Source organism: Esox lucius, chromosome 12 (assembly GCF_011004845.1).
Source record: "Esox lucius isolate fEsoLuc1 chromosome 12, fEsoLuc1.pri, whole genome shotgun sequence".
Classification (NCBI taxonomy): Eukaryota; Metazoa; Chordata; class Actinopteri; order Esociformes; family Esocidae; genus Esox; species Esox lucius.
The window spans coordinates 36,161,455-36,176,893 of record NC_047580.1 but is presented as its reverse complement, the minus strand read 5'-3'; the positions used below and the strand labels follow the sequence as shown (position 1 = coordinate 36,176,893).

The 15,439-nt window shown below is 40.7% G+C and overlaps 1 protein-coding gene across 1 annotated transcript; it reads right to left on the bottom strand.

Moving 5' to 3' along the window:
- Positions 1-6,212: 6,212 nt before the first annotated feature.
- LOC105028948 (piggyBac transposable element-derived protein 4-like) lies at positions 6,213-15,043 on the bottom strand. Its single transcript, XM_010902015.5, has 2 exons — positions 14,758-15,043; positions 6,213-8,998 (listed from the first exon to the last, which is right to left on the bottom strand). Exons 1-2 carry the CDS (start codon positions 14,883-14,885, stop codon positions 7,273-7,275), a joined length of 1,854 nt encoding a protein of 617 aa, XP_010900317.4. The 5' UTR covers positions 14,886-15,043; the 3' UTR covers positions 6,213-7,272.
- Between the last annotated feature and the right edge of the window lie 396 nt (positions 15,044-15,439).

The following is a 15,439-nucleotide window of genomic DNA, read 5'->3' as shown; positions in this document are numbered from 1 at the left end:
GTATTGACTGGTAAAAAAATCATACAAACAATGTAACATATACATAAAATTAGAATATCATCAAAAAGTTGATTTATTTCAGTAATTCCATTCAAAAAGTGAAACTGGCATAATGTTTACATTCATTCCATTTTGCTAGACACCATTAAGCATGGTGTTACACTGACTAACATTTCTTATGAAGTTTACTTCCACCAGAAATAGCATCTATGAATTGTATGGCTTTTGCCACTGGCTGTTTTAAAAGCTTATAAGCCAGTAATTCTAGTATATTATTGTTTGGAATAGTCTTGAGAATGGAGCAACGTCTAGCGAGACTGAATACGAACTTTACGCTGCCAGCGCTAGTTCATTTCAGGGCACAACAGCGTTCCACATTGATCCAATAACTATCAGTATAGGTCATCTCCCTCGCTTCGTCAAATGCAGCAGCATTGCCAATTTTGGTGATGACTCCTTAAAATCCCATACGGAAAATAAATGTATATTAAATATATTTTTGAATACATTTGGAAAATATATTCCTGAATACATTTGGTAAATATATGTAAAAATGTATATATATTTATAAAAAATGTATTTAATACATTTTTAAAATGCATGTCTAAAAAAAATCATACAAACAATGTAACATATACAGGTGCTGGTCATAAAATTAGAATATCATCAAAAAGTTGATTTATTTCAGTAATTCCATTCAAAAAGTGAAACTGGCATAATGTTTACATTCATTCCACACAGACTGATATATTTCGAGTGTTTATTTATTTTAATTGTTATGATTATAACTGACAACTAATGAAAATCCCAAATTCAGTATCTCTGAAAATTAGAATATTACTTAAGACCAATACAAAAAAATGTATTGGCATCTTCCTCTTCACAATACCCCATAGATTTTCTATAGGGTTAAGGTCAGGCGAGTTTGCTGACCAATTAAGAACAGGGATACCATGGTCCTGAAACCAGGTACTGGTAGCTTTGGCCCTGTGTGCAGGTGCTAAGTCCTGTTGGAAAATGAAATCTGCATCTCCATAAAGTTGGTCAGCAGCAGGAAGCATGAAGTGCTCTAAAACTTCCTGGTAGACGGCTGCGTTGACCTTGGACCTCAGAAAACACACTGGACCAACACCAGCAGATGACATGGCACCCCAAACCATCACTGACTGTGGAAGCTTTACACTGGACTTCAATCAACGTGGATTCTGTGCCTCTCCTCTCTTCCTCCAGACTCTGGGAACTTGAGTTCCAAAAGAAATGCAAAATGTACTTTCATCAGAGAACATAACTCAGCAGCAGTCCAATCCTTTTTGTCTTTAGCCCAGGCGAGACGCTTCTGACGCTGTGTCTTGTTCAAGAGTGGCTTGACACAAGGAATGCGAGAGCTGAAACCCATGTCTTGCATACGTCTGTGCTTGAAGCACTGACTCCAGCTGCAGTCCACTCTTTGTGAATCTCCCCCACATTTTTCAATGGGTTTTGTTTCACAATCCTCTCCAGGGTGCGGTTATCCCTGTTGCTTGTACACTTTTCTACCACATCTCTTCCTTCCCTTCGCCACTCTATTAATGTGCTTGGACACAGAGCTCTGTGAACAGCCAGCCTCTTTAGCTATGACCTTTTGTGTCCTGCCCTCCTTGTGCAAGGTGTCAATGGTCGTCTTTTGGACAGCTGTCAAGTCAGCAGTCTTCCTCATGATTTTGTAGCCTACAGAACTAGACTGAGAGACCATTTAAAGGCGTTTGCAGGTGTTTTGGGTTAAATAGCTGATTAGAGTGTGGCACCAGGTGTCTTCAATATTGAACCTCAATAAAATCATCAAAATTAAAATAAACAAACACTCTAAATATATCAGTCTATGTGGAATGAATGTATACATTATACAAGTTTCACTTTTTGAATGGAATTACTGAAATAAATAAACTTTTTGATGATATTCTAATTTTATGACCAGCACCTATAGGTCTGATACATGGGAGAAAATGACAGATTTGCAGTATGTTTCAGGTCTTTGGACTTCTGGCATTACTTTAATTTGAGTTTTCTTTGGAAGATGCCACAGGTCAGTTGACACACTAACTTTAGTTAGTAACGGTAAAAGTTGGACATGGATGGCGAATAACTAATCACTGAATTGGAGAAGTATAGGTTTTTGTATGTCCCAATTTAACTTAATAATTGTGAAAAATGTAAGTTATTTTACTTACCCATTATTAAAAATAACGTTCTTCCTCCGCTCTTCTCCACTTACGATAAAACGTGTTCTGAATAGCAGGTAAAACGTCAGGTTGACGTGACATTAACGGCAATGCCATGCAACAAGTATTGTGTTTATACACCGTTACAAAAACCAATAGTAAAGTAGGACTCAATAAATTGTCCCTTTTCTGTCAAAGAAATTGCTAAAAAAAAAATTGGGTCTTAAATTATATTTGTTGAGGTAATTGAATTAGAATTTTTAAATGGTGCAAGAACACTGGTTATACTGTGATTATTACTTGTTCCTTTTGTTTGAGCAGTGAACTTAATTTGTATCAACATAACTCAAATATCAGCCTGGTCTCAGGACACTACGTAGACAATTTAACGTACATTTTTTTGCCAGGGGATTTCGTAAGATATATTACGTTCAATAAAATAGCGTTAGAGTCGGGATGGAGAAAAGAACCGGGGTTCAAACAGGCAACCTTCCAGTGCGCTACCCACTGCTCCAGTGAGGAACCTGTCAATTGTAAGGGCAAGTGGTGTTGTCACAACATAAATATATTTGAAGTGATTTTCTTTGTAATCCTAACCCGAACCATAACCCTAACCTTAACCCCCGTGCTGTGATACCTAACCGTAACCCAAACCTGAACCCCGGAGCTGTGCGACCTAACCAAACCTTAACCTAACCTTTTTTGTTTCCTAACTGTCGCCCAAACCTTAATCCTAACCTTAACCCCAGTGCTGTGATAACCTTAACGATAAAATGCTTTTATAACATATTCTAGCGACCTTGCTGTTACTGTTACTCATCCTCAATCCACATATTCAGTGTGGGGCAGTGGGTAGGGTGACTACCTTCTCAACCAAATGTCGCTGGTTCAAAACACATGTTAACATTTTGTGAAAAATTTGTCTTTCATAGCGTTCGTAAATATCATACGTTTGTCTGGCGTTCGTATGTTATTTTACATTTTAATAGTGTTTGTAACATTTAATACGTTGTAATAGCGTTCGTAAGATATGTTACATTTGAATAATTTTGTTATGTATCATACGTTTTGGTGGCGCATTGTAATGTAAACTAACGTAACGTCTCATATCATACGAAATCGGGTGCCATATATTTACGTAAAATAGTCTACGTAGGTTCCTTAGACCAGGTTGCAGCTAGCCAGCCATACATAATTCAAATATACATAACTCAAAAATACAACCCCATTTCCAAAACAGTTGGGATGCTGCGTAAAAATCGAATAATTTATCCTCATATTTATTTTAAAATAGTACAAAGAGAACATATCAAATGTTGAAACTGAGAAATGTTTTTGTTTTTGGAAAAATACATGGCCATTTTGAATTTGATACCAGCACCACGTTTCAAAGAAGTGCATCACCTCTTACTGTCAGTAACACAGACCTGTAACTGGATTCAGGAACACTCAGTAATACAGACCCTGTTACTGGTTTGAGGAACACTCAGTAATACAGACCCGTTACTGGATTCAGGAACACTCAGTAATACAGACCTGTAACTGGATTCAGGAACACTCAGTAATACAGACCTGTAACTGGATTCAGGAACACTCAGTAATACAGACCCGTTACTGGATTCAGGAACACTCAGTAATACAGACCTGTAACTGGATTCAGGAACACTCAGTAATACAGACCCTGTTACTGGTTTGAGGAACACTCAGTAATACAGACCTGTAACTGGATTCAGGAACACTCAGTAATACAGACCCTGTTACTGGTTTGAGGAACACTCAGTAATACAGACCTGTAACTGGATTCAGGAACACTCAGTAATACAGACCCTGTTACTGGTTTGAGGAACACTCAGTAATACAGACCTGTAACTGGATTCAGGAACACTCAGTAATACAGACCCTGTTACTGGTTTGAGGAACACTCAGTAATACAGACCCGTTACTGGATTCAGTAATACAAGATTGTAGCTAGATTCAGGAATGCTGTCAGTAATTCTGGACTATAGCTCGATTCTGTAACACTGTCAGTAATATTGGACAACAGCTGGATTCAGTAATACTGACCTGTAGCTGGATTTAGTGTAACTGTCAGTAACTGACCGGTAGCTGGATTTAGTAACACTGTCAGTAATACTGGACTGTAGTTGGATCCATTGTGTGTTGAGTGTGGTCAGTACCTGTAGTTGTGCTGTAGGCCAGGCCAGCGTTGGTGATGACTTGAATACCAGCGGTTTCATTGCGATATAGAAAGTTGTCTGCTCAAAAGGCCCTAGTTCTTCAGAATGAGTCAAAACAACAGAGAAGGCTACTTTTGGTCTGTCTCTGAACATTGTCATCAACACACTGATCCTACACCACTGTTATATTTTGAGCATGAAGATAATGTCAAATAAGTGTAGAGGTTTCAGTCATGAAACAGGGTGAATTTAATGTTTCATCCCTTCTACCTCCATCTCACTGGATGTCACTCGAGAAAACGACGTTAAACCTCATCCTGTTGTGAGTAAGTAACATTATCCAAATGTGCAAAGTCTACACAACACATCTTGTTTCCGAGGTAGTTGAAAAAAACAAATCTGATTATCTACTGATAATTACACACACAGATACTCAGACTCAGTCGTCTCGCCATCACAATTTGGCCCTTGTCAAAGTCACTCAGATCCTTATACTTGCCCATTTTCCCTGCTTCTAACACATCAACTATGAGGACAGAATGTTCACTTGCTGCCTAATAAATCCCACCCACTGACATGTGCCATGATAACCAGATTATCAGTGTTATTCACTTCACCTGTCAGTGGTCATAATGTTATGGCTGATGGGTGTATCAGTGTTATTCACTTCACCTGTCAGTGGTCATAATGTTATGGCTGATGGGTGTTTCAGTGCTATTCACTTCACCTGTCAGTGGTCATAATGTTATGGCTGATGGGTGTATCGGTGTTATTCACTTCACCTGTCAGTGGTCATAATGTTATGGCTGATGGGTGTATCAGTGCTATTCACTTCACCTGTCAGTGGTCATAATGTTATGGCTGATGGGTGTATCAGTGTTATTCACTTCACCTGTCAGTGGTCATAATGTTATGGCTGATGGGTGTATCAGTGTTATTCACTTCACCTGTCAGTGGTCATAATGTTATGGCTGATGGGTGTATAAGTGTTATTCACTTCACCTGTCAGTGGTCATAATGTTATGGCTGATGGGTGTATCAGTGTTATTCACTTCACCTGTCAGTGGTCATAATGTTATGGCTGATGGGTGTATCGGTGTTATTCACTTCACCTGTCAGTGGTCATAATGTTATGGCTGATGGGTGTATCAGTGTTATTCACTTCACCTGACAGTGGTCATAATGTTATGGCTGATTGGTGTAAGTCTAGGAAACCAGACTTGGTATCACTGAGTCCTGGGTTTCGAAAGTATCTGTGTAGCCCCAGGAACACATGCCATTTTATTGCATGGTTCACGTTAAAGGACCTACACATTTTGGGCGCTTATGATAACTGATAATCACACACACACACACACACACCCACCCAGCAACCCCTAAGTCAAAGTGACTACACTATACATCCCTGAGTTCTGGGTCTAGGGTGAACCCAGAAACACATCATTTTAATGTTAGGCTCGTGACAAAAGGAGTAGCTAACCTTTACTACGGACTTCCAACATATACTACAATACTTGTACATTTCCTGCCTGTCTCTATTTGCACTTCTGGTTAGATGCTAACTGCATTTCGTTGTACTGTAATAAAGTTGAATCTCATCTAATATGGCCATTTACGATAACATTTAATGACAATATGGAGTCTGATTATATATTTATCACTACGGTTACGTTTCCTTGCATTCATTTCCCTAGCGGTCTCGTGTTAACCTAAGTGTAAACCTTTCAAACCGTTCTCTCTTACCCCTCACAACATCAGTGGTAAGAAAATGTTTTGTGAATATAGCCCCAGGTCAACTTTGCAGCAGTCATGGACAAGCCAACAAATGATACACAGAGTTGGTTAAAATGACTTTATTCACTTCCTGACACAGTGGACATTAAACCAGTTGGTCTTCAGAAAATACATCATCACAGCCGAAAAATAATTAACATATACATGGTGGGTTTATAATACAGGAGTTATGGTTATTATTAGTTGATACTGCAGTCAGCTCCTGGGCTAGATAGTAACATCTATATAACCTTTCCAACAGAAAATACTTATGGAAGCCTCCCAACATTATAAAGACACTAATAATACCCAACCAGTGAAAAAGTTTCAAAATGGTCAGTTTCATTTAATAAACTTACGGTCAGCATCACATCAAATGAATCATATTCAGGTAAACTTAAATGGGTCAAATTATTATAAACTGAAACTGACCATACAAACACACAAATCTTACCGTGCACAATACCAAAATGTTGGACTCTACACTCCCTGTTGTGGTACTAATGACTTTTGTCCTCACAGTCTTCCCTTAATAAAACCAGAGCAGTATTAGCTAGCGCAGGATTATGTAGGGTTGGGTGACTGCTCTTCAAGTGTCTAAAATGAGTATGAGACTACAAGTCAATGCAAAATCAAGGACTGACTAGTGAGAAAACTGGTAAGAAATGTGTTTGAGGGAAAATAACATTAACATAAAACATTAACTGCAGAAGTCTACTGGTAAATTTTGCATGCATTAGTGTTAGCAGTACAGTACACATCTTTCATATGGCCCCTTCAAGACAAATGTCTTAATTGTTGCTCTGGATAATTAAATGACAGACATCCTAAAAGAAAACTAACCCTAACTTAGTCCTGCTCATCAGACTCTGCAACTGCTGCCATGTCAACCATGGACGTCAATGACTTGGGCCTATTCTTACATTTCTTGAATCATAATGACACAGATTGTATCAAAAGTCAAAATGGAAGAAGAGCAACTGTTTGCCATCACTTAAAAGCTGTTGAAAGACTGATCATCAGTAAGAATGTACTAACAGCAGCCCAAGTTGCCATGGGCAGGCTAATTTCAGGTAACTTCCCTCTGAATGAGAAGATTGACACTTAATAGAAGCGGATGCCTTTTAGTTAAGGTTGTGCCAATCGTGGAAGCAGTTCCTGTCCGGAATGACACAGAGTGGCACCCCACACTCATTGCACTTCCAGGGAGTGAGGTTTCGTCGGTTATTCCCAGTGATGCACAATTTACAAGCCTTTCGTCCGAATGAAGCTTTCTGGCTTTTGTCTTTTGCAACCTTGATGGGAACAGGCGTGTGTCCAGTGTTCTTCGGTTTGTCCTTGGTGTCAAGAGACACCTCACAGAGCTGAGCAACAAGCTGCTCCATGAATTCCTTGTGGGTCATTGGCTTCTTGTTGTTGGCCTTACACATCTCCTTGTGAATGATGTAGCTGTTAGTCGTAGCAATGTCCACAAAATGGTAGAAGAATGTGCGGTACCACTTTTTTGTTTTGCGGTGTGCTGAGAAGTATGTGATCAGCTGATTTGATAAGTCAACCCCTCCCATGTACTTATTGTATTGTGAAATCGCTGTTGGAACTGGAATGGAATTGACAGACCCTTTTCCATTCTTATTCTTTTTTCTTTTAATGGTTTCCCCTCCGTAGGCTTGATGAATGGTGGATCCCACGGACACGTCCCGGGCATCCTTCCACTTCACAAACAGTAAAGAACCCTCCCTGATCCATCGCAGAGTTCCCCTTGGGGACTTCTTGGTTAGGGCGTTTTCTGTAGATTTTGGGAAACCCTGTCTGCCTTCACGCATGATACCACACGCTCCCATTTTAATGTCAAACAAGTCCTTGAACAGTTTTGGGCTGGAGTAGTAATTGTCCAGGTACACATGGTAACCAGACCCAAGAAAGGATGGCTTAACAAGTGACATCACTGCATCATAACAAATTCCAAAACCAAAGGGGAACGTGTTCTTGCCTATATACACAGCATAATCCACTGTGTAACCATTGCTGGAATCAGCTAAAACAAACAACTTGAAGCCAAATTTATTAGGCTTTGCCTTGATGTATTCACTCAACCCATTTCTTGCTTGTGAAGCCACCATGCGTTCATCTACAGCCAGGTTTCTGTGTGGGTGGTATGAAGCCATACAAGCAAGACGAATCTCATCCATTAATGGTTTTAGACGGAATAACTTGTCATATTCGGGGGTACCCTTCTTACGATCATTGATAACGTCCTCATCAGGATCACTCATGTGAATGTTCCACGATATGGTTTTGTATCTATCCCTGTTCATTACAGTTCCTGGAAACGGAATTGAGAAGATGGATTTTCTTTTCCAGTAATCGTTGATAGCTCTTGCCTTAATCTGCGCAATGAAAAGGACCAACCCAAGAAATGTGTAAAACTCCTTTGGAGTAATATCTGTCCACTTAGATTTTTTGCCCATACAGATGTTTTTAGCTGCATGGCTGTTTGTATTTTCACAGAGGGTTCTGACAGTGGACATGGAAAAAAAGGTTTTGAAAAGTTCTAACGGTGAGAAAACAGATGAAGGATCTACTTGTGATCCAGGAAGTCTTTTAGGGAAAAACCGCAAAGACTTTGGACCTTCATCAGGGTCGTCCTTGGTTTTCCAGGGCTGGGATGGCTCCTCTGACTCTGATGGGAAGGGAGGGGTTTTTCTTTGGGTTGAGATACGTGGTACTTTGGCCTTCTTCGAGGATGAGGCCAGCTTTCTTTTAAGTGGGGATTGGGTCTTTTTTGCCATCTTCGCTGGCAGACTACATTGTTGATCTGGATGTGAAGTCCTTTCATCTTCAGTCTCAACACTACAAACACAAAGATTAGTTATTAGACCACACAACGTATCATTATTTAAAAATGTAGGTAAACCGTTTCCTGGTTAATGAGCATGTTTAAAGTTTTAAACCAAACTGCTATGCACTGGTAGAGAAGCACCAATCCAATACTGGCATGGGAATTTGTGGGAAAAAATACAGAATTGGGAATCTTGGTAACGAGCCGTGAAACAAACAAAAATGTGTAGCAAACGAGTGATTTGCTGATGACAAGCAGACTGGAAACATGCAGGCAGTGCCGAATGAAATTTCTAAGCAAGATAGTTTAAATGAATACCCCTGCTATAGACTGAAAAGTGAAAGTAGAAAAGCTTAAACCGTCTGTCCAGCTAGTCAGTAGTGGCTTTTAAAATGTCTGCTTTCCAAAATCTCCTCCAAACACAGCTCGTTGGCTTCTACAATAAGCCAGCATCGGTTAAGTTGTGCTCATAAGTTCGCATACCCTGGCAGAAATTGTGAAATTCTGGCACAGATTTAGAAAATATGACCGATCATGCCAAAAAAAAAAAAAAAAAAAAATACATTTAAGGATAATGATCATATGAAGCCATTTATCACCACATCTTTTTGGCTCCTTAAATAATAACGATAACAGAAAACACCCATATTGCCCTGAGCAAAAGTTGACAAACCAATGAATGTTTGGCCTTGTTACAGATACACACAAGTAAAAAAGGCGAATTTCCCACACCTATGGCTTTTTAATTGCAATTAATGTCCATGTGGACATCAGTCTCCTGACCTTAATATCATCGAGCCTCACTGGGGAGATCTCACACGTGTGGTTTATGCAAGACGACCAAAGACTTGGCATTTTGCCAAGACAAATGTGCAGCTATACCATTTGTAAGAATCCGGGGCCTCATAGACAACTATTACAAAACACTGCACACGGTCATTGATGCTAAAGGGGGCAATACACAGTATTTAGAACTAAGGGTATGCAGACTTTTGAACAGGGGTAATTTTTTTCAACGTTGCCGTGTTTTGTTTTAAGATTGTACTCTTCTGTTATGACCTACAGTTGAATGTGAATCCCCAAAGAAATGAGTCATCTGTTTTGCCTGCTCACTCACATTTTCTTTACAAATGTTACATACATTACCAATTCTCCAAGGGTATGAAAACATTTGAGCACAACTGTGTGTGTAATATATAAATAAAATAGCTTTTGCCTACATAACTTGACAATGTTAGGATAAGTATGAGCATTTCCTAGGCTGAGTCTAAAGTTATTCTCTTATTATTCATAAGTGTGTTGCAGTACCATCACTACCAGAGACTGGGAAAGATGGCATAGCATGGACTACCATCGAGTCTGGCACAGGCACCAGGAGACACCATGTCCAGCATTTCATCAGAGTCAAAGGGCCCCACACCACACGCAAGGCGCGACATTTGTGAAAAACAGTCTGTGGTTTTATGTCTGTGTGATGGAGTGATGTTGCAGCACATCAGAGTGTACAGTGGCTGAAGCCCAGAACGATTGAAGAAAACCACCTGGGTTGTTTCACTTGTGGAGTTCAAGGCCTTTACTGCGCTTCTCTATGTGAGGGTTGCATACTGTGGGAAGATCATTGGATGGAAAGTTTCTGGTCTGAGCAATCGGGCAACACATTTTTCATCTCAACATTGGGAAATCATGGGCTTCCTGTGCTGTGATAAGGAGACCCGGCAATGCTGGTTGACCACTGACAAGTTTGCACTCATGACTGAAGTGTGGAAGAGATTAATACGGAACTGCATTGCACGCTATAAACCGCTATAAGCACTGTGTGCAGGTGCCAAGTCCTGTTGGAAAATGAAATCTGCATCTCCATAAAGTTGGTCAGCAGCAGGAAGCATGAAGTTTTCTAAAACTTCCTGGTAGACGGCTGCGTTGACCTTGGACCTCAGAAAACACACTGGACCAACACCAGCAGATGACATGGCACCCCATACCATCACAGACTGTGGAAACTTTACACTGGACTTCAAGCAACGTGGATTCTGTGCCTCTCCTCTCTTCCTCAAGAGGCTAGGACCTTGATTTCCACAGGAAATTACTTTCATCAGAACTCAGCAGTCCAGTCCTTTTTGTCTTTAGCCCAGGCGAGTCGCTTCTGACGCTGTGTCTTGTTCAAGAATGGCTTGACACAAGGAATGCGACAGCTGAAACCCATGTCTTGCATACGTCTGTGCGTGGTGGTTCTTGAAGCACTGACTCCAGCTGCAGTCCACTCTTTGTGAATCTCCCCCACATTTTTCAATGGGTTTTGTTTCACAATACTCTCCAGGTTGCGGTTATCCCTATTGCTTGTACACTTTTCTACCACATCTCTTCCTTCCCTTCGCCTCTCTATTAATGTGCTTGGACACAGAGCTCTGTGAACAGCCAGCCTCTTTAGCTATGAACTTTTGTGTCTTGCCCTCCTTGTGCAAGTTGTCAATGGTCATCTTTTGGACAGCTGTCAAGTCAGCAGTCTACCCCATGCTTGTGTTGCCTACAGAACTAGACTGAGAGACCATTTAAAGGCGTTTGCAGGTGTTTTGGGTTAATTAGCTGATTAGAGTGTGGCACCAGGTGTCTTCAATATTGAACCTTTTGTGTATGGGACTATGGATGGAAGGGAGGAGGGGTTCCTGAATTGAGCAGCTTTACGGCCTGAGGAAAGAAACTGTCCCGTAGCCTGTTAGTTTTGGACTGAATACTCCTGTATCTTCTGCCTGACGGCAGCTTGGTAAACAGTCCGTGGCATGGGTGGCTGGGATCTGTAATGATCCGTTTGATTCCTCCTCCTACACCTCTCTGTGTAGAGATCCTGCAGGGATGGCAGGTCAGACCTTGTAATGCTCTCTGCTGTTTTAATCATCCTCTGAAGTGCTTTACGGTCGAGGGCAGTGCAGCTGCCATATGAACCAAGTAGAATTGTACCCTTATCCATGTAGGTGATGGGTGCATATATACGCACATCACCTATAAAGATGCCCCCCCATAAAGATCAGTGTTAAATTAACTTTTACAGACCATAGTCCATTGACGCCAAATATCAAAGTATGCCTAGATCAGACATTTGGCACCTGGAGTGAATTTTTAGGTGTTTTTCAAAAAATCCATGATGGTGGACTTCCCACAAAAAATGTCATAGTGAAGAGAAACTTTTGTACCAATTTTCAAGACTCTACATTAAATGGGGTGGATGTGGTGAGCTTGCAAAAAGTGCAACTTTGCAGGCTTGTGACAGCGCCACCATGAGGCCGAATTTGCTAAATATACCCCTTTTCTCCCAGAATAATAATAATAATAATAATAATAATAATGAACCGGAACAAACAAAACAGGCTGGGTGTTTCGTAACAGCACTTACAACTGCTGATGTAAAAAGGGCTTTATAAATACATTTGATTGACTGACAACAATAATGTTTACTTGAAATTACTGATCTAAATGATACCAGAATCAAAAGATGATAAAGCTGCAATTTGTAGTAACTTTATTGATTAACACAATATGCAAATTAGCTGTAACTTTCCTAAAATGTATTTTTATATATATATATATATATATATAGGATGGTTGTTTATTAAAGTAGTTTATTCTTAGGGTCCCTGGTCGGTAGTTAAATACACTGAACAAAATTATAAACGCAACACTTGTTTTTGCCCCCATTTATCATGAGCTGAGGTCAAAGATCTAAGACTTTCTCTATGTACACAAAAGGCCTATTTCTCTCAAATAATGTTCACAAATCTGTCTAAATCTGTGTTAGTGAGCACTTCTCCTTTGCTGAGATAATCCATCCACCTCACAGGTGTGGCATATCAAGATGCTGATTAGACAGCATGATTATTCCACAGGTGTGCCTTAGGCTGGCCACAATAAAAGGTCACACTAAAATGTGCAGTTCCATCACACAGCACAATGCCAGACGTTGCAAGTTTTGAGGGAGCGTGCAATTGGCATGCTGGCTGCAGGAATGTCCACCAGAGCTGTTGCCTGTGAATGTAATGTTCATTTCTCTACCAAAGGCGTTTCAGAGATTTTGGCAGTACATCCAACCGCAGACCACACGTAACCACACCAGCCCAGGACCTCCACATCCAGCATCTTCACCTCCAAGATCGTCTGAGACCAGCCACCGGACAGCTGCTGCAACAATCGGTTTGCATAACCAAAGAATTTCTGCACAAACTGTCAGAAACCGTCTCAGGGAAGCTCATCTGCATGCTCGTCGTCCTCATCGGGGTCTCGACCTGACTGCAGTTCATCGTAACCGACTTGAGTGGGCAAATGCTCACATTCGATGGTGTCTGGCACTTTGGAGAGGTGTTCTGTTCACGGATGAATCCTGGTTTTCACTGTACAGGGCAGATGGCGTTGTGTGGGTGAGCGGTTTGCTGATGTCAACGTTGTGGGTCGAGTGGCCCATGGTGGCGGTGGGGTTATGGTATGGGCAGGTATGTGTTATGGACAACGAACACAGGTGCATTTTATTAATGGCATTTTGAATGAGATACTGTGACGAGATCCTGAGGTCCATTGTTGTGCCATTCATCTACGATCATCACCTCATGTTGCAGCATGATAATGCACGGCCCCATGTTGCAAGGATCTGTACACAATTCCTGGAAGCTGAAAACATCGCAGTTCTTGCATACTCACTGGACATGTCACCCATTGAGTATGTTTGGGATGCTCTGGATCAGCGTATACGACAGCGAGTTCCAGGTTCTGCCAATATCCAGCAACTTCGCACAGCCATTTAAGAGGAGTGGACCAACATTCCACAGGCCACAATCAACAACCTGATCAACTATATACGAAGGAGATGTTTTGCACTGCGAGAGGCAAATGGTGGTCACAACAGATACTGACTGGTTTTCGGCTGCACTACGTTACTCTGACCATCCATAGAACCAATGGTAGTTTAGGTAAATTAGCACTCAACTTCGCTTTGACAATGAATAATGTATGCTCTTTCACCTCCCAAACAACTGCATTATTGATCCAGCCTGGTCGAATGTACAGATAGCGGTCTGTACCTTTGTATGCTTTCATTTTGTTAGCAGGGTAAGGGGATGGATTCTCTACATGGTACAGTAAGTACACATCCCCTTCAGCTCCAGCAGGGATGTCGCTGTTTTAACGATTACGCAGCGGGTGTTGTATGTGTGTCACCAGTGCTTAAGACTTGCAGTGTGTTTGTATACCTTTGTTTTTCATGTTTTGTGAGGTGATCTAAACACTCACAGGTTGTAAAAGTAGAAATACTGACCGGCTGGTGCAGTATAGCTCCATAGAAATCCCAGTGTAGCCGCCATGTTTTAACAATGCCTGGCGGGCAGAACAGTCAGTGCAACCACATGACTGAAAACAACCAACAGAATCGCTTTTATAAATGGAGGTGGAGCGCGGGAATGCGGAGATGGACGGCGGAATGTGGAGATTAATTTGGAATTGGGCATACATGTTTGTTACAAAATGGCACAATTTCGTAAATATACGAATTAACCGATTATATTCGGTAAAAGAAAAATTGTGGATTCGTTAGAATAATTTAAATAAAATAACCTCTCCAATCGTCACTAGTGGCGCACATATTAAGGAAAGGAATTTACTTTGCTTATTCAACATAACATCCAAAACATAGTATACAGAACAACCCGAGAGATAACATAAAAAATACGATGTTAAAATAATTCCAGATTATGTTAACGTAAATACAGGGATGAAGATTATTTACACTTACGTGCTATCGTCTGGATCCACTTCTTCCTCACTGTCGAAGCTAAAGTCTTCGTCTGGAACGTAACTACTATCAGAGGATCCTTCTTCGTCGCTATCACAGTCATCCATGATGTCTGTGTCGCTTGCCATTGTGGAATCACTTAAAAACAATCTAATCTATCTTTATCAGTTGTTTTCCCCTTCTTCCGCGGTAACTAGTCCGCAAACAAATTGTAGCACGCTTCCTCTTCTCTGAAATAAATGGATTGTAGCGCGCAATTTTGTGTTGGGGTTAATAAGGCTCATTTTTTTTCTTCTACGTTATAAAGGTGGTCCGCAAGAAAATCAGTTGCAACGCTCCATCTAGTGTGCAGGAGTCGGTATTACTCACGGGTAAAAGGGGCAACATTAACCAAGTTACCATGCAGTGATGCAGCTAAACAAAATTAACACGACAGTAAAATAAATGACACACATAAGACGATGTGTTCAATTACTTACAACACAACAGCCTTAACATAAACGAATCATTAACCGAAACGCTGCGCAATGGAAGTGCTCCGGCCCATTAGAGGCAGTGCAAAGTGTTTTTGGTGTTTTACAGTGGATTTAACAAATATGGAGCCCTGGAGGTGACATTCAATAAGATTTAATTAGATTTACAAAACGTGTTCTCTTTTAATAATACGCGTTCTCGTTCTATA